Source organism: Solanum verrucosum, unplaced genomic scaffold, assembly GCF_900185275.1.
Source record: "Solanum verrucosum unplaced genomic scaffold, falcon-dt-bn FXZP01000280.1, whole genome shotgun sequence".
In the NCBI taxonomy this organism is placed as follows: Eukaryota; Viridiplantae; Streptophyta; class Magnoliopsida; order Solanales; family Solanaceae; genus Solanum; species Solanum verrucosum.
This window is the reverse complement of record NW_026019982.1, coordinates 2349888-2375672: the sequence shown is the minus strand read 5'-3', so window position 1 is coordinate 2375672 and position 25785 is coordinate 2349888. Positions and strand designations below refer to the sequence as shown.

The 25785-nt window shown below is 32.9% G+C and overlaps 4 protein-coding genes across 5 annotated transcripts; 1 reads left to right on the top strand and 3 right to left on the bottom strand.

The window, feature by feature from the left end:
• Positions 1 to 1859: 1859 nt before the first annotated feature.
• On the bottom strand, positions 1860 to 6609 carry LOC125817640 (frataxin, mitochondrial). The gene is made up of 5 exons (XM_049497202.1): positions 6342 to 6609; positions 4397 to 4469; positions 3080 to 3127; positions 2905 to 2999; positions 1860 to 2146 (listed from the first exon to the last, which is right to left on the bottom strand). The coding sequence occupies exons 1-5, from the start codon at positions 6578 to 6580 to the stop codon at positions 2017 to 2019; spliced, it is 585 nt and encodes a 194-aa protein (XP_049353159.1). The 5' UTR covers positions 6581 to 6609; the 3' UTR covers positions 1860 to 2016.
• Positions 6610 to 8109: 1500 nt separating this feature from the next.
• On the top strand, positions 8110 to 9402 carry LOC125817701 (uncharacterized). Its single transcript, XM_049497251.1, has 3 exons — positions 8110 to 8331; positions 9074 to 9205; positions 9340 to 9402. The coding sequence occupies exons 1-3, from the start codon at positions 8110 to 8112 to the stop codon at positions 9400 to 9402; spliced, it is 417 nt and encodes a 138-aa protein (XP_049353208.1).
• A 3242-nt stretch (positions 9403 to 12644) lies between these two features.
• LOC125817638 (uncharacterized) lies at positions 12645 to 24730 on the bottom strand. 2 transcript variants are annotated; one of them, XM_049497200.1, is made up of 2 exons: positions 24685 to 24730; positions 12645 to 14087 (listed from the first exon to the last, which is right to left on the bottom strand). In XM_049497200.1, the coding sequence occupies exon 2, from the start codon at positions 14083 to 14085 to the stop codon at positions 13123 to 13125; it is 963 nt and encodes a 320-aa protein (XP_049353157.1). In that variant the 5' UTR covers positions 14086 to 14087; positions 24685 to 24730; the 3' UTR covers positions 12645 to 13122. The 2 variants fall into 2 exon arrangements, with proteins under 2 accessions (XP_049353157.1, XP_049353156.1); XM_049497199.1 differs by lacking the exon at positions 24685 to 24730 and adding an exon at positions 17306 to 17522.
• On the bottom strand, positions 20643 to 21471 carry LOC125817700 (probable 6-phosphogluconolactonase 4, chloroplastic). The gene is made up of 2 exons (XM_049497249.1): positions 21445 to 21471; positions 20643 to 21343 (listed from the first exon to the last, which is right to left on the bottom strand). Exons 1-2 carry the CDS (start codon positions 21469 to 21471, stop codon positions 20858 to 20860), a joined length of 513 nt encoding a protein of 170 aa, XP_049353206.1. The 3' UTR covers positions 20643 to 20857.
• Positions 24731 to 25785: the final 1055 nt, after the last annotated feature.

Genomic DNA, 25785 nt, shown 5'->3' with positions numbered 1-25785 from the left:
ACGTTCTCAATAGCAACACTTGATTCTAGTATAGTCCTTGTATATTATGCTCATATGATGATTAATAATGTCTTTTTAATTTCTACAACTTGTCTATTAAATACTCTTAAACCTCATGTCTGCCCCTTTTTTGGATGAGTTTTTATGTTTGTTTGGAATAAAATTATAGAATAATTTATTTTGAGATTAGTTATTCTTGGATAGTAGCTGTGTTATTTTGATATCACACTAAAGGTGTAATAATAATAATTATGAGATAACTAATTTTATAGTAATTAATTTTGAGGAACTTATTTTCAACCAAATAAATCTTACGTTCTCATTGTATCTCCTTCGATTGGGCACCGTTTCACCCAACACAACTGAGAAGAATTAACCTACACTACCGTGCAATCCTTCCATGTCTAACTCAATTCAGAAAGTAGCTTATAAAGTGAAAGACTATTCAATATCATATAATGATATAATAATTTATTTTCTTGTCAAAATAGAATAACTTTATCACTCACCTCCCTCCTCTCCACATGCTTTGAACTAGATAATTGTAGTATGAATAATATAATATCAGAAGTTGACGGTGGATAGAATAAGGAAGACTCTAGCTTTAATACTATAGTATAATACTATGTAAAGAAAATAAAATTTGAATTTAACTTTAACCCTAAAAATTAGCCTATTATGTGGATAATTATTCAATACCATCATATGGTTACAATTACTCATTCCCTCAATCAAATTATAATTCATGTCATTACAACTTGAAATTTGACTTATTTTTCTATTTTTCATCCCTCAAAAATGTGGAAAAGGTGGGGAATCAAACAAAGGAATTGATTCTAAAGCTAAAAGCATTTATACTATTGCCCTGAGAGAGGGACAAGCCCTTATCTGAAAGGGATGTTCATCTTGGTGAAGTTGACACATTTTGTATAAGAGATTGAATTATTTAATTTTATTTTCAAATATTATAAAATTATTTCATCTCTACATATATGGTGAATAAAGTTGGCATTTATAATGCAATTTTCAGTGAAATAATTTGAACATTCAATTCTAAATCTTAAAGCAATGGATAATTAATAAGGAATATAAAAGACCCATAATTACTAATTTCTCCATTCCAAAACAAATGAATTTCTGGGTGTGCTTCAAGAAAATTAGTTAATTACATTAGTCAAAGGTAATTTATCAATACTATCCTTTTATTTCTTCCCAAAGTTTTCTTAAAACTAGAGATGTAATTGAAAACCCCATAAAAAAGAAGGGTAATTTTGAAAAAAAAAAATAATTAATACTTTTTTGAAGTTTGAAAAATTCATTCATTTCGACACATAAAAAGTGTCAGAAATTCATTTATTTAGTAGCGATGAGGGTATTTTTGTAGGCACTTACAAATAATTACGCAACATAACAATATATTTTTTAAAAATAGCTATAACTTTTGTTTTGTGTATGAAAATAACTTTTGTGTTGTTATGGGAAAAGTGAGAATGCAACTCTCTTTCTTTTTCTTTTCTTTTGAGTATGAAAACAACTTTTGAAATTGTTATGGAAAAACAGGTGGCAGTGATGACTTGTGATAGATTTGTGGTGATAATTTGAAAGGAACAAATGTACGTCTGATATATGTTCAACGTATCACACTATATATAAAAGAGAAAAGACATTAAATAACACCTGAACTTGTCCTGAATTTTCACTAAGATATTTTAACTATGCAGACGTCCTATTAGCCGTATATCTTGTATATGTCAATGTATATCATTGTATGTCAAGTCTGTTCATGACATACACATGACATATATGATAACTCCATAATGTCCCAATCCAGAGTAACAACCATAAAATCACGTTTGCCATTCTCCATAAATCATATATGTAATAGTTTACAGTAAAGATTTACAAGAGAAAAATTGGAGTCGCTATCGGTTAGGCAAAATAACTTATTTATTCCAGACATGTAAATCAAGTTAGAAATAGTACATTAAACACACACAAAAAATAAATCGCAATGTCTCAAGAAAGATTAATGGCACTCCCGCATAGTTTTTCTAGTTCGTCTTCCAAAACCTTGTGCAGGTTTGCCTTGGTTCGTCTATAGATCCAACCATGAGAGCTCTGATCCCAATCAAACCTTGATGGACCGCTGCAACAAAAATGTTTCGTGAACACAATGGAGATCGGATGGGTGTGTGTCTGAATATCGAAACTTAACACAAACCAGAAAGAGCAAATGATTGTAGTATGATATACCAACTTCATCAGTAAAAGCTTAAAGAAAATTTTAAAATCATCTTAGCATTGAAGTGATACTGCTATAAATACAGGGAAACCAGAGAAACAAGTGAATCTTTTGAATCCACTGGCGAGTGAACATGCTCTTTCGGGGATAAAATAATAATTCACACAGTATGTTTAAATATTCTTCCGGGTACTTTTAATTTAACTATCTACATCTGGATATTATTTTCATAACGGAAAGCATATTACGGCCATATTGTTACAATTATGTATAGAGCAGAGTACAGGGAAGCCCCTCAATGATATACATACTCTTTGAACTCAATGAGCCTATAACAATTGTTTGCTGGTCTAAATGTGTAAATATTTGACTCCTCATAGTTGTTTCTTAAATATTGACTTTGAATCACAGATTCTTTTTTCCTAAGCATGTTACAGTCTTGTATATACACTAAAGGAAGTACAAGAAATGTTTCCAAGTTGACGAAAAGAGAGAACAATGAAATTATACATGGAGGTGGCACAGGGGACGTATTTGCAGACTGCATTGTGTTAGAAGGTTGATTTTTGATATGGTCCACACAAAGATTATATGAAAATAAAAACATAAACCAAGAAACATCAGAAATGCAATTACAAAGAGAGAGAAGGAGGCATTGGTACCTCACTGGTGAAGACATCCAAATCTGCCTATTTGGCGTCTGTTTGTTTATCACGTAGGTTCCCAGGCTCCCAAGCTTCAGCGTTAAAACCTCATTCTAAGAACAAAATCTAGAATATCAAGAAAAATGCAGGACATTGAAAGAAATATATTTTAATGCTATTTTATCCTTCTCACCCCATAATCCACATCGAAACCATCAATGTCAACTGAGTCCCCATATTCCTGTCATGTAGAAAAAGATGTAACTGTTAAAAAAATAAAAAAATGCAGACTGCTAATCATATGTACAACACAACCCAACTCAATTTTAACTTAGCAGATTGACAAACAATTTTAACAAGAGAAGGAAGTGCGCTGCATGGGGTTAAAATCTCTTCATGGATATGAATGCATGATGCATAACCAATGTTTGGGGTAACATGTTCTTCAACTACTCGACAAAAAGTAGAGCAATTTCAAGCAGCCACTTGGGAAATTCAATCCAAATGACATACATAAGAGATTGCACGTGGATGTTTCAGAATGCTAGTTGACGGACTAATTAACTGCCATCATTCGCAATTGGCCGTGGAAATGTATTTGGAGAAACAAGGCCCCATTGAAAGTAAAGTGTTTCACATGGTTGGTGGCTCACGAACAGTGCCTACCTCAAGATAACCTTCGGAAAAGAGGAAGGATTATTTGTAGCAGATGTGCACTGTGTGAGAGGCACAATGAGGATGCCAATCATCTTTTTATTCATTGTGCATTCACTAGACAGATCTGGGATTTTGTTCTGAACAACATCAGGGTTAACTGGAAAATGCCAAGGACGACAAGAGAACTGCTCCAGTGTTGGTACTCAAGAAGGTTTGGTAAGACAAAGATGATAAACATGAAAAATCTCCCTTCGGCAGCATGGTGGACCCTTTGGAAGGAAATGAATGCAAGCATTTTTGAAAGCAAATCAGAATATGTAGTTAGTACTAAGTACAAATGTTTATCCCAACTGTTTTTTTTTGGGTGTAACATGGCAATTGCAAATGATATAGAGGCCATGATAGATTTTTTGAGCTCACTACACAATATGAAATGGAGCGACCCCTTGTAAATTCCCCACGCACCTTCTGGTTGCTGGACTTTTAATACAATACCTTTTTAACGATAAAAAATGTCCAAGTAATTTTTCTAAGTATCAATAAATTCGTGAGGGTGAGTAGCACAAGGCTCACGGCTCGATGGATAATAGGCCCACTCCTCTAACCTTCTCCATTTAAATACCCAAGCTTTTGTTTAAGAGAAGTTCCTGATACTAAATAAACTTTTGAAAACAAAAAAGAAGATTCAATACAAACAAACACAAATTTTAGACTGACTAATAAACATCAGCAACCACCTTGAGTATCACAGTGAAACCGCTAAGGCCTAAGATATAGGAACATATACGAGAAAGTCCAACTAAACTTGATACAAATAAAGTTAAACTTAAGTATATTGAATACATCAGTATACCTCCAACTTATCTAGCAAGTCATGGATGGTGGCATTTGCCAGTCTATGATACTCATCTTCCTGCAGCAGAGACCTGTAAATTTACAAATTTAGTATGACGATACGACACATTTTCCTCAAAAATATTCCAACTATGGAAGGACGTTCTAAGAATTACAAACAGAAAACAATCTCCATTGTAGATTTTACAGAGAGAGCAACACACACACAGAGGAGAGAGAGAGAGAGAGAGAGAGGGGGGGGGGGGGAGGGGGACTAAGACAACGTTAGTTTCTATGTGAGAATCAACGGTACTGTACATAAGACACAAAAATCTAAGTATCAAGCATTGACTATTATGCAGTAAGATGGGAGCTTTAGCAATAAATTACAAATCCATGGGACAATAGCGCAAATGTTTTATGCTGCTCTTCCTTTTAACACGTAGAGAAAAGGTGTACCATTTCAATCTTCCCAAATTTACTTTTCTTTTGTCAAGCTTATCTTTACTTGTCTAGAAATGCAGTATTAGCTTTTCAGACAATATAGTTTCCCGCATATAAGATCTATAGGAGCCAGGCAAAACAGTTTCAGACTTATGTGCAGTTATTTGAAGCTTCTAATGACTTCTTCTACTTTTCATCATATTTTTGTTTTACATCCACCTTAGCTTACTTTTACCTCACATTACATCAACCATGCAACACACCCTCAGTCAAAACAAACCAAAATAGATATTCCTTTATCACGGGAAAGTGTAAATCAAACACTAAACTTCATCTATTACTCTAGTGCTGGACCACGGCTTCAAAAATCAGTATATTGACCTGCAGAATTCTTCTAGACTAATTGTATTACCTACATTCTATCCTCACTTACATTGGAAGTCCTAACACATTGGAAAATCAAAGATTCTCTGAGATACAGTATAAAATGAGGACATTAAGCTGCTTAATCAAACTAAAAAATTTCATCTTTCAACATTTATGTGTTTACACCCTTTACAGTGATGCTTAACAATTACACAAAGGAGGCGAAGAGGGGAAATTAGAAGGACACATGTTTGGTCTGATGTGAAATTTTTCCTCAATGAATTTATGTTCCACGAAAATACTAAAAGTAATTATGCCACTTACCACAGAAATCATTTTCATTTACAAAGCTCCTTACTCTTATTCAATCTCACTTACTTCAAACAATGGTAAGACATGGAGGTTGAAGATTAGGATAGGAAGATAGTAGGTAGCTAAGTGTTGTCACATTTTTGTGTGGGAGAGGCAGGAGTCTAGCCCCCTTCTCCTCTTCTCCTTTTTTGAAATATTTTGTAGTTATCGCATAGTTTCTTATTCTTCAATGTACTACTATATGTTGTTGTATTTGCTTTGTATCTTGCCACTTGATTGTCTTATTCCCTTACAAACCTGCATTGGGTACATTTCTATTGAGTCAAGGGTACACCAGAAACAGTCTCTATACCTTCTCTACTTCACAAAGGTAGGGGATAAGTCTGCCTACATCCTGCACTCCCCAGACCTCACTTATGGGATTACAATGAGTTTGTTCTTGTTGTTTAGACATTGGTTATTGACCTTTACTACCCAAAATATCACCAAAAACTTTACCCTCACACTCTATCCTACACCTTGCACACTTACCATATATGATGCACCTCTCCACCAAAACACCGGACAGACCAGATGCATCTGTCCCTATTTCTACTTCTAACAATCCTCTAACCGTACACTCAATACTACTCTCCAATCTAATATTCAGGTCTACTAACATCCTAAGGCATGCCCTATTTCGCAACAGAAAAACAACTAAGATCGAACTAGTTTGAAGCAAATTGAAAATGAAGAAATTCTAGGTACAGGATACTCAAATCTCCGTTCTCCAATTTTTCAAGCAAATTCTATAATCATTACAAATAAAAGCAAGTAATCGGAACTAAAATTTGTTAACCTACCGGTAATCAATAGCAGCAGGACCTTCAGAAGCATCTTGGAGAGGTGACGAGCGGGAACAATAGCTTCTAGAAACTTTTGAGAGTAACGATTTGGATATAGTACCCGAAGATTCTAGAAGATATTTATGCGTAGAAGAAGAAAGAAATGATCTTTGTATTAATGAAGAGGAATTAGGTTTGAGAGCTCTGCATAGCGATTTCCGAAGCAGAAGCAGTTTCCGTGAACAAGAAGACGCCATTTTTGCTCTTTAGACCAGTTTCCAGTTCCTTCGCCATTCTAGTTACTTTACACAAGCTGCCAACAGGCCCAAACTTATTCTTTAAGGTTTAAGCCCATCATTTTATATACTTTTTTGGGCCTTACACACTTTGTTTCGATGATCGTTAGATATTGTTTCTTAAAGTAGCATATTGTTGTTGTATTATATTATAGTAAAAATTAGGCAAATGACATAGTATAAGAAAGAAATTACTTCATTTCCCTACTCTTTCATTAATTACCAAAAATCCCTTTTTTTAGTGTTTTTCGGATACATAATATAGCAGTGTGGATACTTAATATAGCAGCGCGGATACTTTAATTAATAACGGGCGGATACTTAAATTATTAAGTTAGCAACACGGATACTTAATTAACGGACGGATGCATAATATAGCAGCGCAAATACTTTAATTAATAACATGCGGATACTTAAATTATTAAGTTGTTAGCAGCACGGATACTTAATTAACGGGCAGATGCATAATATAGCAGCACATATACTTTAATTAATAATGGGCGGATACTTAAACTAATAAAGTATCCGGTTAAGTTGAATTGGGGAAAAATAAGGGATTTTTGTATTTTAGTAAAAGAGTAGGGAAATATTGAGAATAGATAAAAAAGTGTTGTGTATTTAAGTAATTTTTCCTATATTATATTGTACTTTTTAAATAAATATAATGTTTGGATGTATTGTATCGTTTTTCTTTGTTATATAATTTCACATATTCATAGTTTGAACAATAAACCTACAAGAATTTATAGGATACGGGGTGAAGCTACTATGAAAAGGTGGAAACAAGAAATAGGTTTTTTCGTCATTACCCAACGATAAATTTAAATGATGTAATATAATAAAATTTAAGTAACAATCAAAACAAACATCGTATTTAAACTAATAATACAATACAACATATAATAACCATTCAAACAAGGTGTCAATGTTCGTCAGGAAAATTCTTACTTATTTACTAATAATATAATAGTATATAATATTTTATTATTTACCAACTTTCCCAAAAAAATTATTCCCTTTATTAGCCTAATCAAATAGTATATATATATTTGACATTTGTTTAACCCAAAAAGAAAAATGTAGATATAGGTTCATGATCATTTTGTCCTTACTTATGTCTTAAGAGATAAAAAACAAAGTACATTTAACATTTTCATTATTTATGTGTTATTACCTTATAATTGAAATATTTATAGACTTTGATAACAATTACTATAAAAAAAATAAAGTGTTTTTTTTTTATCTTGAACACGACAGATAATTTAAGAGAAAAAATAGGGAGTAAGAATTGGTTTCCAAACTAAATCTCATTTTTCATCGGTCAAAGCAACCCCAACAACATAACTGAAAACTCGCAAAAATAGTTTCTTTAATAAAAAAGAGCAAATATAATATATGGTAGGTAACAAACTAGATAATTAATTAGTTGATGAAATGAATTTCAAAAGGCCAATTGAAAGAGGAAGTATGCTGTTATTTTTTACATGGAAATGAAAAATGAAAAAGGAGTTACAATTAGTTACTTAGTTGAAAGTTCATCAACCATAGATAGAACTAATCCCTTCAAGAGAAGAATTCATTCAAATCCAATTATATTAGGGACAAGAAGGAAATTTGGTTGTAATCGTCGAGCACAACTTTTAGCCATTGCTCATGAGTTAAGGCATCATCAACAACTATCTCACAAGTCATCATCGAAACAAAAACACAAGGTAATCATATATAGTGAAATGTTCTTTTTTATTTTATAACAAAGAAATTCTACGTCCAATGCATAATGGATATGTACATCTACGTTCTCTACTTAAATATTTCAAACTTTTGATCATGGTTGGATTTAGAGGTGGATCGAGAAAAAAATTGCTTAAGAGTTCAAACTGTAAAGAATTAAACACATAAATAAATCACGGGATCCAATATATATATATAACAATAACAACTTATTCAGTATAATCTCAGAAGTAGGTCAGAGAAGCATAAGATATCTACACACTTTATCTCTATCTTTGTGAGGCAAAAAAGTTATTTCCGATAAACCTTCAGCTCATATAGTATATATACATAAGAAAGAAAGAAAAGACAAAAAAGTCTTCTTGGTCGAGCTCGTGGCACCGAGTTTGCCTAGTGTGGGTTACCTCTCCTGTGTGGTTTGCAATTTTGTTGCGGAGTGAAGTTTTACCTTGTGCGCACTCAAAGGATAGTGGCTACGGATTTCCTTAATTATAAAAAATAAAATAAAAATAAAAACTCTGCACATGTAATTTTCCAGTGAAAGGTCAATATTACTTGAATTTGAACTATTCCTTTTATATTGTTAATACATATTCATAATCATGTGTTGCGCTCTTATCGCTTAATCAAAAGCACTAGGATCAAGTGAAATGCTTTATTTATTTTGGTTGGTATATATTGTGTATTACTCTTGTTAATATGAGTTATTAAAATTTTGTACAGAAATGGAGATGGACAAAAAGGATTAGATTGTCATTTTCCCGTTTGTTTCGTAGAAATGATAAGCAATGGAGGTATGAGAACATTGGAACACAAGGCTGCAAAGGAGCAAGAAAGAGAACAACTAATTTTTGTGTAAGTCTTGCTATTATTATTTTCTATAGTAATAAAAATTATGTGTATTTTGGAAGGGGAAAAAATCATACTGTCAGTCGGTGCAAAGAATTTAAACTCCAACTAATTTGTGTTCTTTTTGTTGTGTTATGCAGAATAAATTGAAGGGCTTCTTCAAGGACATCTTAGGTGTCTGGCAATTTTATAAGCAATCGTAAATTTTAGAAATGACAAATTAGTTCATGAAAACATGATCCATTCATAACGGATTAATAATTTGCTCACTTTGAGACGTTCAAATTTTGTCCAATTCGCCTATTTTACATCACCAATCGTGATGATCTAGTATTCTTCCGTTTAATTGAATTTTAGAAAGTTTCTAATTGAAGTAAATTTGATTTTCCTGTGCAAGATATTTCAAATTCATTTTCAGCTATACACATAGTTTTTGACTTTTGTTGCTCGCACTCTTTAAAAGTTTCAACGGATGTACGTCGAGTTATCCAAAAGTAATTATTTTTTGAGAATCCGAAACCAGAAGATCATAGTTAAATGTTTGTGAACTATGGTCCACAAAATATGGTTAGTTTGGTTATCAGATTTGAGAAATGCTCCTAAATGAAGTAGTAGATATATATACTTTTGCTTACTGTTAAACAACTACTTTCATCATCAACAATCAATTTTAAAAGAGTTAATTACTCCAAAGATTTCTATATTACTATGAAAATCCAAAAATAAGGAAATCATCAATCAGATAACAGTATTTATTTTTTTTAATATAGCACCATGCGATAAAATATTTTTAATGTGCATGCGTGCTTAAAAGAACATCAATTTGAACCCTCTCTGGAAAAAATAATAATTCTTACATAGATAAAATTATAAACCGAATAAAAAGAGTCTAAAGGTAAAAATGCCTTTTCCTTGCTCCTTTTCATTGCCGAGATACTGATGTTCTGTTTTTGAATTGAAATATATGTACGGAAGCATAGGCGCCACTCTCTAGGTGAGGTGCACGTGCACCCGTTAACTTTGAAAAAGATCATGTATATATATATATATATATATATATTTATATGTATATCTATTTTGAGACACTGACAGAAATTAGGATATAACTAACAATGCATATATGAAAAGTATAGGAGTGTCATTGTGATGCTAGTAGGGGTGTACATGATCGGGTTGGTTCGGGTTTTTCAAATAACAAACCAAACCATTTGTGTAAAATTTTTAAATTTATAAACCAAACCAAACTAATAAAATTCGGATTTTTTCGGGTTTTTCAACTTCGGGTTGGTTCGGGTTTTTCAAATACCAAACCAAACCATTGTGTCGAATTTTTAAATTTATAAATCAAACCAAACTAATAAACCTCGAACTTTTTCAGATTTTTTTATTTTTTCGGTAAAGTTTGCATACAAACATATAATTAACTTGTGCTCCAAATATTTTTTTAGTCCAACCAAAATACAATTATCTAAGGTGTTTCTTAAACAAATAACACAAAATATGAGATAAGTACTGATGATACAAAAATATTTAATAAAAAATAATAATGAAATCATCATATAAAATAAATATTGCAAAGTCATAATGAAAATGATCATAATTTAAAAGTACTAAATCATGCTAAAATAAGTTTAATAAGTATTAGTTACATTACTAAATATTCAAGGAAAATTAAAATTAGATTATGTATTTTAATTGTCTAAACTAATGTAAAACTAAAGAACAAATATTCAATATTATTGTCAGTCTTAGTGTTGAATTGATTTTCTTTTTGCATTAGTATTAATTTGGTTTTGATTTAAGTTTTATTATAATTATCAACATCTATGAACTATAATATTTATTGGACCATTCCGAATTCTAAGTTTTAAACTTGAAATAATATATTAAAAGATAAAAACTATGAAATAGTATAAGAAATATTTTAAAATTATATCAAAGTAAATATCTTTATGTATAAAATAAAATTTTAAAATTACTATATAATGTCAGGTTGGTTTGGTCTCGGATTGTTTTTTTTTAGTTAAAATCAAACCAACCCAAATATAGTCGGATTTTTTTATCCAATACCAAACCAAGTCAAACCAAACCACTAGTCGGGTTTTTTTTCGGTTTGACTCGGTTTACGGTTTGGTTCGGTTTTGTACACCCCTAGATGCTAGTACAAGCTAGAGGATCCACCCGCAAGACCTGGGTTCAAATCCAGCTAGAGTGTTTATTTCATTATTTTTATTTTAAGTTTATCTTAGAGCTCACATTTGAGCTAAGGTAATATTAATGCACCCAAAGTCTATTCTGGGTTCACATATCACTTACGTTATGCGGTGCTTTTATTTGGAATTTTGGATGATATGTATTTTTGTATACCAGGGCAGTAACTTTTTTTCGATTTGGTATAACTCAACTATTATCACAGTCCATCAGTTAATCATCGACCTATTTTTCAGTTCATTCCTCTCTTTCATTTTCAATTTGTATGTATATATAATTGAATTCCATGTTCTATAACACATAACCTCCTTTTTTTGCAGTAACCATAAAAGAATAGTAAATTCATCAGTATGAGACTATAAGATTTGTTTGCATATAAATCATAGTTTTACCCCATGAATCCTAGAGCAAATAGCAACTATAGTACGTATATACATCATCTATATAGTTAAAAAGAAAGGATAAACGGTGCAATAAGATATTTGCATCTAATTCTTTTGTATGTGTATATCGTATCAATTGATCATCAAAAGCAACTACATTCCGATATTGTTATAGGTGTGTTCGTATGAAGGAAAACATTTTCTTGAAATAGATACTCTTATTTATTGATATTTGGTAACTAAGCAAAACATTATTTGTCCTAAAATATTTATATATAGATAAAAGAACACTATGGACAAGGGTGTGGTAGGCAGTGAGGTCGTCATGGGTGGCGGGAGGAAGACAAAGCTTAGAATATAAAGTAAACTTATAATGAACGTTTTTTTTCTCAAACCAATGACTCACATGTTCGGTAATGCTAACTATTATAAAAGAATGCCACCCCTCAAGACTATCAGTAGCTTCTATTGTTGAATCTCGTACAAGTTAAGTTGCATTGACTGCAAGTGAAACATGAACACTTTAAGTATACATTGATCATGCACTCTCACTTTGTGTATATTGTCGTATATATTATAGAAGTAGTGTGGTGATTGACCTCAATACTAATGGTGATCTCAAAGTTAAACAAATGAATGAAGCCATGATCGTATTGGAATAGATGCACAAAGCAGTCAATAGCAATTGATTCCCATCTATCAATAGATCGCAAGTTACTTTCATAACTCAAACCACTTGAAATTGAATTGCTGCTCTTTTTTTTCTTGTCATTGATAGAGTGGTATTCTCCACGTTAACCCTTGTGAAAAAGGGACAATCCTATCAAACATAAGAAGAAGAATCACGTACGCATTGCAAGCCGGTAAAAAACATAAGGACCGATACTCTCAAATAAGCTTATTACACGAACCATCCAACGCGCAAACCAAAGGCAATACAAGAAGTACTAGTTCATAGTTTATAAAATTAACCCCATGCACAAATGTTGCAACCTTCTTTTCCTCAAGGATATGAATATATCCAATGAGAGAAAAAATCTTTAATATTACCTGATTTATGAAACTATTGCCTAGTTCATGAAATTAAAGTACCTAGGAGTAAGGAGGAGGGTTGAATTTACTTTACTATGCAATCAGGTTCCTATTTACAGGCAACTACAGGAACTCCAAATTGCTGTAAGCAGTGCCCTCAATCCTCGCAGTAACCAGGGTTAGGATCTGCAACATGGATGTCTCACACATTTTTCTGGGTTACGACGAAGAAAATCATAGTCAAACAAACATGTCTCAGCATCCCAACCACTCTTGAAAACCTTTTTTCCTGATAAATCACCGAATTCTGCTACTTGCTCGATGTCGTTGCCGCCTCCTTGATCTTCCCAACAAGAGCCTACTGTGAAGTCGAGAGATTCTGTTGAAAACATTAGATGCAGCCTCAGTGCCAGAATGATGGACAAAAAAATCATCCTGATCAAATGAATGATAGCGATCATCGAAAAGATCATCTGGGTGGACATTATTATTCCACAGATCACTAAGAGGGTCTGACCTAAAAAGAGTCTCATCGAGATGGTTATCCAATCCAAAATTCCTGTGCAGCCCTCCAAAATTACCATCTATTACATAATCTCCCATTACAATTGCCCCAGGCATGGCAGACCTGATTGTGCTAAACACATCGTTCAACTCTCTCTCGTGCTCAAGCTTCTTCCATTTCTCTGCAAGTGAAGGGTCTACTTCTAGGGGGCGTGCTGAAGGATGCTCCCGCCTTACATGTTTCCTTAGCTTTTTGTACGTTCCAACAAACGAGCAATTTTCATGCATGCATGTTCTCTTCTTTGCATTTAGATGCTTGCGTGCAGGTTCCACAACCGTCCAACCCTTTACCTGCCCACGACAGAGTGGGCATATAAGTACAGTTGCCCCAGCTAAACAACCTGCTCCTGACGAGCAATAAGGATCATCAGTTGACAGCAACCCTGGTTCAGAGCCCTCAATTGAAGTGACTTTAGTATACGCTTTCTTGTACTGCTCAAGACAATTTGAGAAACGGCAGCTAGTAGCACACATATAAGGACGACATCCCTTGTCATAAGATGAGCACAGCAGCAGCACTGCATTGTGAGGGTGCTCCATACAAACTGAGCAAGTTGCCCCTTCCCATTCTTTCTTCTCTGATGATTTTGGCCGTTTCTCCTTTTGGTGAAGCTTTTTGCACATTTTTGAGCGGCAAGACGGCAAATCATGGTGATGGAAATCAGCTATCCGTCGCACCTTGCTTGGTTTTGTCATTTCTGGTAAAGAAGACAGTCCCCACCCGCAAAATAAAGGGAACAAAGAAACCAATGGGATAGGGTGGGGGAGGGGAAGAGGTTAGTAAACCAGATTTTTGCTAAACAAGCAAAACTTAAACTATTAAAACAATAACAGGAAAGAAGGAAAAGATATCATGCAAGGTTTCAAATGTTTCTCAAACTCTACATTTAGAACTTGAGCGCATTCAGATATGTTGCTAACACAGATGAATTTGCTGTCTTGATGGAAGAAAGCTAGAGGATAAAAGATGTCTTAAATCACCAAAACCTGTTTAGTGCACACAATGCTGATCCGCATAACATGAGAACTAAATTATTAACAATTTTAGGAAGTAGAGCAGGTAAATATACACCAGTTAAATGCACATGTAATGACGCATCTCAACCACACAAAAAGAGTGCTCCATGAAAACCCAACCCCCAGCACATGCTTTTCTTTTTGTTATTGATAAGCATGGTGTCCGGGCCAGTTTGCATGCAGTATGCACTTAGAATAATTCCACGGGATACCGCCACCTCTAACCAGTAACAGACATAAGGTAACTTTGACCACAAGGCTAGAACCAATGGGAAGAATTCACCTCCAACACATACTGGTGCTTCAAAATAGATTCCAGTGGACCATAAAGTTTATGCCTTTTACAGGTGCATTCGTTTATTCGCCAACTATTCACGCCGACTTTTCGTTAAAAATCACAAAGGTACCAGAACTAAAAGTTAGAGCCTCTCTATTTATATCATCAATAAATTTAAAATAGCATACAACACTCAATCATAGGTAAAACATTTAAAGTGAAAAGAATGGGAACAATAACATAAATTCAAATTAACCAACTTCACAAAATGAAAAAGAAAAAAGATATGAAGAAAAGGAAGGAAAAGAATTGTAGTTAGCTAATTTAGATAACAAAATAGGCATCGTCTTCTATATCAATTGTCAATGCCATGATTTTGGTATAGGATTGAGAGAACAACTACAGGCTAATGTGACTGAAAAAGTTTATCTTTACTCCCTTCAACTCGATTTATGTGATGGTGCTTGACTGGGCACATAGTTTAAGAAGGAAAGAAAAGACATTGGAACTTGTCTGGTCTAAAATAAACCATAGATATTTTAAGTGGCTATAAATCATCCCATTAAGGGTAAAATGGGTATTTTAAAGTCAAATTGTTACTAAATATAGAAAGGTGACATTCTTTTTGGGATTAACTACAAAAGAAAATAGTGTCATGTAAAATTAAGCCGGAAAGAGAAAAGGTTGGTGTTTGGGACAACTTGTGTACACCTCAATTATTCCACCAAATACATGCTACCTTCGACTAGTACAAACACCGGATAACTCTGTCTAACAAAGCTTAGGAAGATGGAAATTAAACCCCGAGCTCCACTTATATTAATCACTAGGCCACACTATTAGTTGCTAGATTAAAAAAAAATGTTTCTTAAAACAAAATTGGCAAGAGCAAAATAGGCATTGCCTCTCTATAAACTCCCCTGCCAATGACATGATTTTGAAATAGGATTGAGAAAATGTCAATAGGCTAACATCACAGGGAGTTTAATTGCACAAAATTACTGACCAAAAAGGTTTTATTTATAAAGACAGTGCTTAGGCCAACTTGTGTACACCTCGATTATTCCAACAAATACCTGCTACCTTCCACCAATAAAGTACCGGGAAACTCTATCTAATAGAACATAAGCTCTCTACTGAAAACTGAATCATGATCTCTAAGAGTTTCACCCACTTTATAAACCACTAGGTCAGACCCTTGAGTGCCTAGTAAAAGAGTCCCTTTTTAACACAAAATTGGAGAGAGAACAGTGTTGCCACCCTATCTTAATGAACATATGTCAATGCAAATTGTAAGCAAATTGAGCGTTTTAATATATAGTTTTAAAATCTTATATACCTTTTTATTATCAGGATATTTTATAGATATGAAATACGATTCTTTTACATTTGAACCACATCCTTTAACATAGGAGCAGGGTGATACCAAATCCCCCACCCCGCAAAAACATTTCAAATTTTCATCAGACCGACGACAAGAATTTTATAACCATACCCTCCTCCATCTGAGAGAGCTAAGTTTAAATTATGTACTCCCTTTGTCCCAATTTTGTGGCAACCTGTGGATTTTGAGAATCAATTTTTTTAATTTTAACCGTGAATGCAAAAATTAAATGTTGATTTTTTATTGGAATAAAATTTACAAATTTGAAACTATGTAAAATGTATTATAAGTCACTATAATTGACAATTTAAAATATTTGCAAGCCATTTGAAAAATATTTAGTCAAAAAAAAAATAACTCGTTTGACTTTCAAACCCAAAATGTGCCACATAAATTGGGATGGAGGAAGCATAAAAGATGAGCAACATAATCAGCTAGATAGCCTAGGTTGTTTAACTTGTAAAAGAACATTAAAGATCAAAATCTCTCTCAATATCCCAACTTTGGCACTTTGCAACCCAAAATTATAAAAACAACAGTAATTGTGCCTGATCAAAACTCAAATATGAGCAGCAAGGTCATTCAAAACTAGGAGAATATTGATCCTCCAAATTGTGTTCAGGGATCTTCATCCTCTAACTATGTTTTTAACAATTTATACAAGATATCCACAACAAACTGAACAGAACAATAGAACATAATAGCTCAATTGTAACAGTTAATAGCATCATCATCACTTCAAACAAGTACTTATGTCCCAAACTCGCCCTTTCGAACAGGATTCTCATTTATCCTCTTTTCAATTAAAGAGAACTAATAAGATATTTTCAAACAGATTAACCATTGCAATACATAGAAAAACAAGCAAGAAGGTCCTATTTAAAAACATCCAAACAAGAAAAGTGACCAATTTTCCGATTCCAACTATTAAGTAACACTCTCAGGTAAAGTTATCCATAACAAGCCTTTTTGCTAACATCACATTACCTTGAGAGAGTTTTAGAATATGTTAGGTAAATAAATGCATAGTATAGAGATAAAAAAACAACACAACCTATAAACACTACCAAAACTTAATCAATATGCAATCTACTCAGAAACGAGAAATAAAAATCAATCTGCTCCATTTAAACACAAACATTTACATAACTAAATCAATTAAAGCAGGAATCAACCAATCGAAATCCGGAAAACGGATACTTAGTAACAAAAACAGATCAGATCTTGAACAAATGTACCTGAATACCGTAACGAATCGATTATAGGGTAGGTTTATCTGCACTTTTGTATATAGACCCGATTTGAAGAAGAAAATTTGTATGGAGGAGAGAGAAGGAAGGAGAGAGAAAGTGTGTATGCCGTACTCTCCTCGCTCCTCTAATCTTTCCGGAAGATTTGAGGGTTTGCGTCCAACAATTGCTTTCTCTCTCCAGTTTTCGGAGCCTTCTGCTGTGGGCTTACACTGTTATATATCTGTGCAATTTACAGTGACGGGTCGGGTTGCTTCCTGTTTTAGGGCAGAAAAATACATAAATGAGTTTTAAAATTTAATATTTTTAATCAGCATTAAATATTTATCGAATTTATAGTTTAGATTTGGCGAGAATATAAGGAAAAAAAGATTTCCACCTGAAATAAAGTTCTATCATATCCTAAGATATACAATCATAAAAAGAAATTATACCTTAAAAAACTATGCCTCCAAATGCCAATTTCTTTTCTTTCGTAAATATTGACGGAGATTAAAAATAATAACTTCTGATAAATTTGCTTAAAGGATCAAATTATTTGGTGCCTACTCAAAAAATATTTTAAACTTGTCATAAGTATAAAGAATGACTTTTGTTATTTTCTCTAACTTAGGGATTCCCTTGGATGTAAATGCAACATCAACATAGTGGAGCCATATTTAACACATTGTGACGCCATTATTTCATCATGAGTGACTTTTTCACTGAGGAATATGTACCTCTATTATATTAATCAATAAATTTGGAAATTATCGTAATTTAATTAAAGTATATTTACTAAAAGATGATTTTAAAATATTGTCAGTGTCATACTGTTAAAATGTCCCTATTAAAATGTCAGATTTTGAACCTGATAGCACTTACAATTCAGACCCAATATCACTATTAACTAGTTCAAATTTTAGTAGTTTATAATGCTTCCATAGTAATATTATTTGTAAAATAGTGTATACTTGAGAAACCTAAAATAAAAATGAATCATTTTCATTCTATCTAAATAATATATAGCAGAACCAAAACTATTGTTTTTTTTTTATAAAAATAAGTTACAATCTTTCAAAAAGCAACGATCTTAAATCTGTTTAGACAATGAACTCTATATTCTTGAGCGCATTTCCCCAAATTATTAGATCTTCAACATGTTTATACCCTTCGTTGGCACATTAGTTTATCTCTCTCCCCGGATATGATTGATAAAGGAGCAGATACCGTATACCAATACAATTCTTTTTCAAATTTTCAAAGCTCACGTATTATCTAATAAACTTACTTTTGTTACGTTCATTATCCCTAAAAAACGAACAAATTCTCCAAAAAGTTTATAAAGTTTAAAGGCATTTGATGCTTCTGAACCAATTCAAAAAGATTCCCCCAAAGAAATCATTCTTGTACAGTAATACTTTTGGATGGCTTCCTCGATTTTTAACTGGTAAAGTGATTTAAAACTAATTCATTTCTTAAAACCTGTTAGTATATTCTTTCTCCAAACATCTATACGACATACTATCCTATTAAACTATACTAGTTGAAGTAATCTGTTATTTATCAAACAAATTGGAGGTTTTTTTTTTAAAAAAATGTGAGTAAGTTAGAGTGAACAATTTTTTGATGTTTTTCAAAAACCTGAATATTCCAAAATTCTGAATGTTTCAAAATTTTATAGTCAAATGTGTTTTTCAGAGTTAAACACCCCCTTTATTCACATGATATCAGAACTAGACTCTTCTTTGTTCTTGGTTTATCTAAGGTTAATCTCCATATTATTGTTCATGCTCCAATTGTTCATAAATCTTTCTTCATATCAACCAGGCTTAACCTCACTTCTAACTTACTGAATCTCGATCCCCCATGTTATATGGTCATGCTCCAGATATCCAACTCTAGACATGCAGGATTGTTGTTGTTCCATAATAGTTGACATGTGTTCACTTCTATCAACTAGCTTTTGAGGTTGAGTCACAAACAAAATACGCACTTTCCTCATGGAGGCAGAATTTTTAATTTGATCAAGTACCTTTTTCTTTTCCTTTAAACGTGAATCAAAATCCCAAAGTTGATTTCTTTTTTCGTTATTCCATTTTATCAATTTGCAGAGAGGGAAATATAACTAGTTAGGCATATGACTCGTCCCACATCGGTGTTGCAACATATTTGTCTGTTGTTTATTAAGTGAACAACTACGATTTAAGTACATGACCTTACTTGAACAGGATCTGTTTTATAGGCTCGTATTACCTTGGAAATCAAGTATGGTGGATAAAGCATGGCCAGATGGTCACATGTCTGTCTGACAGACTCCTCGAACTTTTTGTTTGTTCCTCTTTTTTTTCGAATACTAGCTTTCTATTTCAGCCTGTTTGCTTCCATTTTCAGCTACTCTTCGGTGATACTTTCTGACTGCAATTTAGAGTTCTTGGTCCCAAAAAGAAAAATAAAGTCTTCGTTGAGTAAGAAGACAAGTAGCTAGAAAGCGACTTAAGAATGGTTCTTCAAGCTATTCGACTTACATAAACTCAAGGCTGTGATCCAAGCGCATAAAGAGAGGAGAAGCTCACTGAACTTTAATGGTTGATAAATAATATGATTGTATTGTAGTATTAGAAGACAAGATAGTCATTGAGTTGTTTACTTACATAGTATTAGAGCTGCTAGGAAGCTTATCGTTTGGTAGAGTGTATAAAAATAATGCTAAATTGAGTGTATTAGTAATGCTTGCATCAGTTATACATAGATTATTTTTAAGCATTATTTGGTTTGATGCATTAAAAATAATAATTTACAAAGATACCATTCACTAATATGGTACAAAAGATATAAAAAAGGTATTGAGGGGAAATTGGGTCTTTAATTGAGTTAATCCATGCATTAAAACCATTGCATTGCTAATACCTAGAAATCCATGGTATTAGCAATACACACCTTAATACACAATAGGGTGTATAACTAAAGTTATACATAGGTTGGAAAAGAGCACCAATCAAGACACTAGTAATACACAAAGTTAATGCATACATTAATTTTTTTAATACACTCTACCAAACGAGAGTATTACAGTTAATGTACTGGTATTTTCCACCTGAAAGGCTTACTTGAATTAATCCAAACTGGATGTCTGGCACGATCCAAGTGTTGAATGTATGTAAATTGAACAATAGTAATATACAGAAGTAACAATCTATGTATAGCTCTCACTTGTGTTATTGCTGACAAAGAAGGGCAACACCTACGAAACTTTATGATCAAATAACCTTTGCTTTGCACTTGGCATATCACACCCTGTTACTGATGCAAACAATCTGTACACATGCCTAACTTGTAGATAAAATAAAATAGGAGAATAAATTGCAGCTTTATTACCGAGTTCCTGATAGTCAAGGATCCTTACAAAAACATGTGAGCCAAAAAGTGGATCATGGCATATGAATCCTCAACATTTTACAGACAATACTGGGAAAAACAACCCCCTTCTTCAGAATGTATTAAAATAATAAAATACACACAGGAGTGAAGCACTAATACGCAACCCACACATCTTCATCCTTACAGCTTCGAAGCTGCATCCTTATCTAAAAACCAAACTAATTCTCCTTCGGGTGAAACCATCTGCACAGGCAGCAAATCAGAACTTTTATCATCACCTAGCGATTTATGCACTACATCTGCCTTCCCAGCACCTACTACAGCAAGTGCAATATTTGCAGATGAGTTTATTACAGGGAATGTAAATGTAATCCTGTTCGGTGGAGGTTTTGGAGAGTCTTTGATGAAGGTGACCCACTTCTCTTTCTCATGGACAAGAGGATGCCCGGGAAACAAGGAAGCTACATGTCCGTCTGGACCCATACCCAATAGCATTACATCAAATTTTGGAAATCCACTCTCTTTAGAGATGTCAAGAATCTTGCTCTTAACTAAGTGCCTTAGACAAGTCTCATAATCATCTGCCGCAGCCTCTGCTGATAATGCATCATTTATGAGAAGTAAAGGTGAGGTTAGAAGTTTGGTAGAAAGAATTAAAGATGTCAACTGAGAATAATGATGAAGTAAGAGTTATCATCATTCATAATAAGATCAAACAATGTAGGCAGTTCACATGTGAAGCAAGTACTATGAGCAATTTGAAATACAAAAAGATGCCCTTGGCAGCTATGCATCACTAAACATCTTTTCTGATACAAATTGGATAATTTAGTTCTCAACCATCTTTATTTAAACAGTATGTGCTTAAGAGCTAGTCAGACTGCCAAATAGGAATTAAGATGTCATGCAAGGTTTCAAATGTTTCTCAAACTCTACAATTAAAACTTGCGCGCATTCAGATATGTTGTTGTTAAAACAGATAAATTTGCTGCCTTTGATGAAAGAAATCTAGAGGATAAAGATAACTTAAATCACCAAAACCTGTTTAGTGCACTCAATGCTGATCCACATAACATGAGAACTAAATTATTAACAATTATAGGAAGTAGAGCAGGTAAATATACACCAGTTAAATGCACATGTAATGAGTCATCTCAACCACACAAAAAAGAGTGCTCCATGAAAAGCCAACCTTCAACACATGCTTTTCTTTTCATTATTGATAATCGTGGTGTCCGGGCCTGTTTGCACGCACTTAGACTAATTCAATGGGGTACTATCACCTCTAACACAAACTGGGTGTTTCAAAACAGATTCCACTGGACCATAAAGTCAGGGGCGGCTGGTTAGGCTTAAGGAAAAGTCCTAGGCCTTAGGCCCCCAATTTTATTTTTATATATTCTATCCTCCTCCCTTCCTCTCTTCTATTTATTCTCACTTCTCTTCTCTAAATTCTAATTTTACATCTCTCTTATTCAAAGCTTAAGAATTTACTTGTTCTATTGATAATTTATATTTTAAATTTGGAGAAAAATATATTGCGACAGCCCGAATCATTTAGAGTTGATTACTTCTTATACATAGTAGATCAAGCCATCTTTTCACTTCAAAATAGATTTGAACAATTTGAAGTATATGAAAATATTTTTGGTTTTCTATTTAGTGGGAAGAAATTGAGATCATTTGATGATGAGAATTTTAAAAAAATATTGTCTTAATCTTGAATGTTCCTTAAAACATAATACTCACTCCGATATTGACGGTTTAGACTTATTTTCTGAATTAAAAGTGTTAAGGAAAATCATAAAAGTAGAAGACAATACTCTAATTGAGATACTCAATCAAATAAAAAGACTTTATTCTTTTCCAAATGCTTACATTGCTTATCGAATAATGTTAACAATTCCCGTAACAGTCGCCTTAACTGAAAGAAGTTTTTAAAAATTAAAAATAATAAAATCTTATTTAAGATCGACAATATCTCAAGAATGATTAAGTGGTTTGGCTATATTATCGATTGAAAAAGAATTACTAGAAGAGATTGACTACACTAAAATTATTAACAACTTTGCATCTAAAAAAAATAGAAAAATAAATTTAAAATAAAAATATTTATAATTTTTGTAAGGCCTCTAGTTTGAGTTTGGCCTTAGACCACCATCGAGTTTGAGCCGCCCCTGCATAAAGTTTATGTCTTTTATAGGTGCAATCGTTTATTTGCTAACAATTCACGCCGACTTTTCGTTGAAAATCACGAAGGTACCAGAACTAAATGTTAGAGCCTCTCTATTCATATCATCAATAAATTTAAAATAGCTTATAACACTCAATCATAGGTAAAACATTTAAAGTGAAAAGAATGGGACCAAAAACATACTTCATAAAAAAATGGGAACAATAACATAAATTCAAGTTAACCAACTTTGCAAAAAGAAAAAGAAAATAGATATGAAAAAAGGAACGAAAAGAATTGTAGTTTGCTAATTTAGATAGCATAATAGGCATTGTATTCTAAATCAATGGTCAATGACATGATTTTGGTATAGGATTGAGAGAACTGCAGGCTAACATGACTGAAAAAGTTCATCTTTACTCCCTCCAACTCGATTTATGTGATGGTGCTTGACTGGGCACATAATTTGAGAAGGAAAGAAAAGACTTTGGAACTTGTCAAGTCTAAAATAAACCATAGATATTTGAGTGGCTATAAATCCTCTCATTATGGGTAAAATGGGCATTTTAAAGTTAAAATGTTACTAAATATAGAAAAGTGTCATTCTTTTTTGGACTAACTAAAAAAGAAAATAGTGTCATACAAAATTAAGACAGAAAGAGTAAGAAAGAAGGTGTTTGGGCCAACTTGGTACACCTCAATTATTCCACCAAATACATGCTACCTTCCACTAGTACAGACACCGGATAACTCTGTCTAACAAAGCTTAGGCAGATGGAAATAAAACCCCGAGCTCCACTTATATTAATCACTAGGCCACACTATTAGTTGCTAGATAAAAAAATGTTTTTTAAAACAAAATTGGCAAGTGCTAAATAGGCATTGCCTCTCTATAAACTACCCTGCCAATGTCATGATATTGAAATAGGATTGAGAGAATGTCTATAGGCTAACGTCAAAGAGAGTTTAATTGCACAAAATTACTGACAAAAAATATTTTATTTATAAAGATTGTGTTTAGGCCAGCTTGTGTACACCTTGATTATTCCACCAAGTACTTGCTACCTTCCACCAACAAAGTACGGGAAACTCTATCAAATAAAATTTACGTTCTCTGTTGAATATTGAACCATGATCTCTAAGAGTTTCACACACTTCATAAACCACTAGGCCAGACCCTTGAGTGCCTGGTAAAAGGGTGCTTTTTTTACAGAAAATTGGTGAGAGAACATTGTTGCTACCCTATCTTAATGAACATATGTCAATGCAAATTGTAAGCAAATTGAGAGTTTTAATATATAGTTTTTAACTCTATTATACCTTTTTATTATCAGGAGATTTTATAGATATGAAATACAATTCTTCTATCCTTGAACTACCATCCATCTCTCCTCTTTTCAGTTAAGTAGAATTAATAAGACATTTTCAAACAAATTAACCATTGCAAAACATAGACAAACAAGCCAGAAGGTCTTTTTAAAAAACTTCCAAACACGAAAATGGACACATCTTCCAAATCCAACTATTAAGTGAAACTCTTAGGTAAGGTTTTCCCTAACAAGTCTTTTTGCTAACTTCGAATTGCCTTGAGAGAGTTTTACAATATGTTATCTAAATAAATGCATGATATATAAATGTAAACAACCCAACCAATAAACACTACCAAAACTTAATCAATACACAATGTACTCAGCAACAAGAAATAAAAATCAATATGCTCCATTTAAACACAAATATTTACATAACTAATCAATTAAAGCAGGAATCAACCAATCGAAATCCGAAAAAACAGATACTTAGTAACAAAAACAGATCAGATCTTGAACAAATGTACCTGAATACCGTAACGAATCGATTATAGGTTAGGTTTATCAGCACTTGGAAGAAGAAGAAGAAAAATTGTATAGAGAAGAGAGTAAGTAGGTGTTTGGCCATGCAATATCATATCACCATATGGTATCATGAGATGGAATCAGTGTTTGGACATGCGATTTTACGATGATTCCATATTATGATACCATGATATGGAATTATATGGGAATTTCATATCATGATTTGAGATATTTAAAAACAAAAATTGATCCACAAGTTTATATTTTGTTAAAACAACCTCACATTTATATCTACTAACCATTTATTTCATATGTAAATAAAATTTATAGTCAACGTCACAATTTCCATATCCGCACATGATAGTAAAATACTTGAGAATGCACTTGTTGAACCAACTTCACAATTTCCATTACACAAAGTTGTCTCATTTACGTCACATATGCTTTTAGTAATTCTTAAAAAATGTTTGTTGGTAGATAAATATTATGTTGTTGATGCTGGTTTCGAAACACAAAAGGATGTTTAGCTCCATACAAAGGACTACGCTATCATTTGCAAGATTACCGAGGAAGTGAAAGAGAGCCTCAAAATTCCAAAGAACTGTTTAATTATAGACATTCATCTCTGTGCAATGTGATTGAACGGACTTTTGGAGCTTGGAAAAATAGATTTAGAATACTGAAACAAGGCATGAAGCATTATGATATTGATACACAAGTAAAAATTGTCATAGTTTGTGCAGTGTTACATAATTATTTGCGAGAATATCAAAGTACTGATGAAATATTTATGGTCAATGAGCATGAAAATATAGTTGTGGATGATATTGACCAACAAATGGCTCAAAGTAAATGTTGGTTCGTCCTCTCGGTCACATGATCGAGAAATGCAAGTTCAACGTGAGGAAATTGTCCGTACTGATGTGGGAGGATTATATTAAAAACTAATACACTACAATGTGATTGAACGGACTTTTGGAGCTTGGAAAAATAGATTTAGAATACTGAAACAAGGCATGAAGCATTATGATATTGATACACAAGTAAAAATTGTCATAGCTTGTGCAGTGTTACATAATAATTTGCGAGAATATCAAAGTACT

Bases quoted from the DNA above. Each gene is read 5' to 3' on its own strand.
- LOC125817701 (XM_049497251.1), top strand. From the start codon at position 8,110: ATGAAAAATGAAAAAGGAGTTACAATTAGTTACTTAGTTGAAAGTTCA. The intron at 8,332-9,073 runs GTAATCATATAT...AATTTTGTACAG, and splicing joins CATCGAAACAAAAACACAAG to AAATGGAGATGGACAAAAAG. The intron at 9,206-9,339 runs GTAAGTCTTGCT...TGTGTTATGCAG, and splicing joins AGAGAACAACTAATTTTTGT to AATAAATTGAAGGGCTTCTT.
- LOC125817640 (XM_049497202.1), bottom strand. From the start codon at position 6,580: ATGGCGTCTTCTTGTTCACGGAAACTGCTTCTGCTTCGGAAATCGCTA. The intron at 4,470-6,341 runs GTAGGTTAACAA...GTAAATTTACAG, and splicing joins CCTGCTGCTATTGATTACCG to GTCTCTGCTGCAGGAAGATG. The intron at 3,000-3,079 runs GTGAGAAGGATA...TTTTGTTCTTAG, and splicing joins GTTTCGATGTGGATTATGGG to AATGAGGTTTTAACGCTGAA.
- LOC125817638 (XM_049497200.1), bottom strand. From the start codon at position 14,085: ATGACAAAACCAAGCAAGGTGCGACGGATAGCTGATTTCCATCACCAT.
- LOC125817700 (XM_049497249.1), bottom strand. From the start codon at position 21,471: ATGCATAGCTGCCAAGGGCATCTTTTT. The intron at 21,344-21,444 runs GTATTTCAAATT...CATTATTCTCAG, and splicing joins GCTGCCAAGGGCATCTTTTT to TTGACATCTTTAATTCTTTC.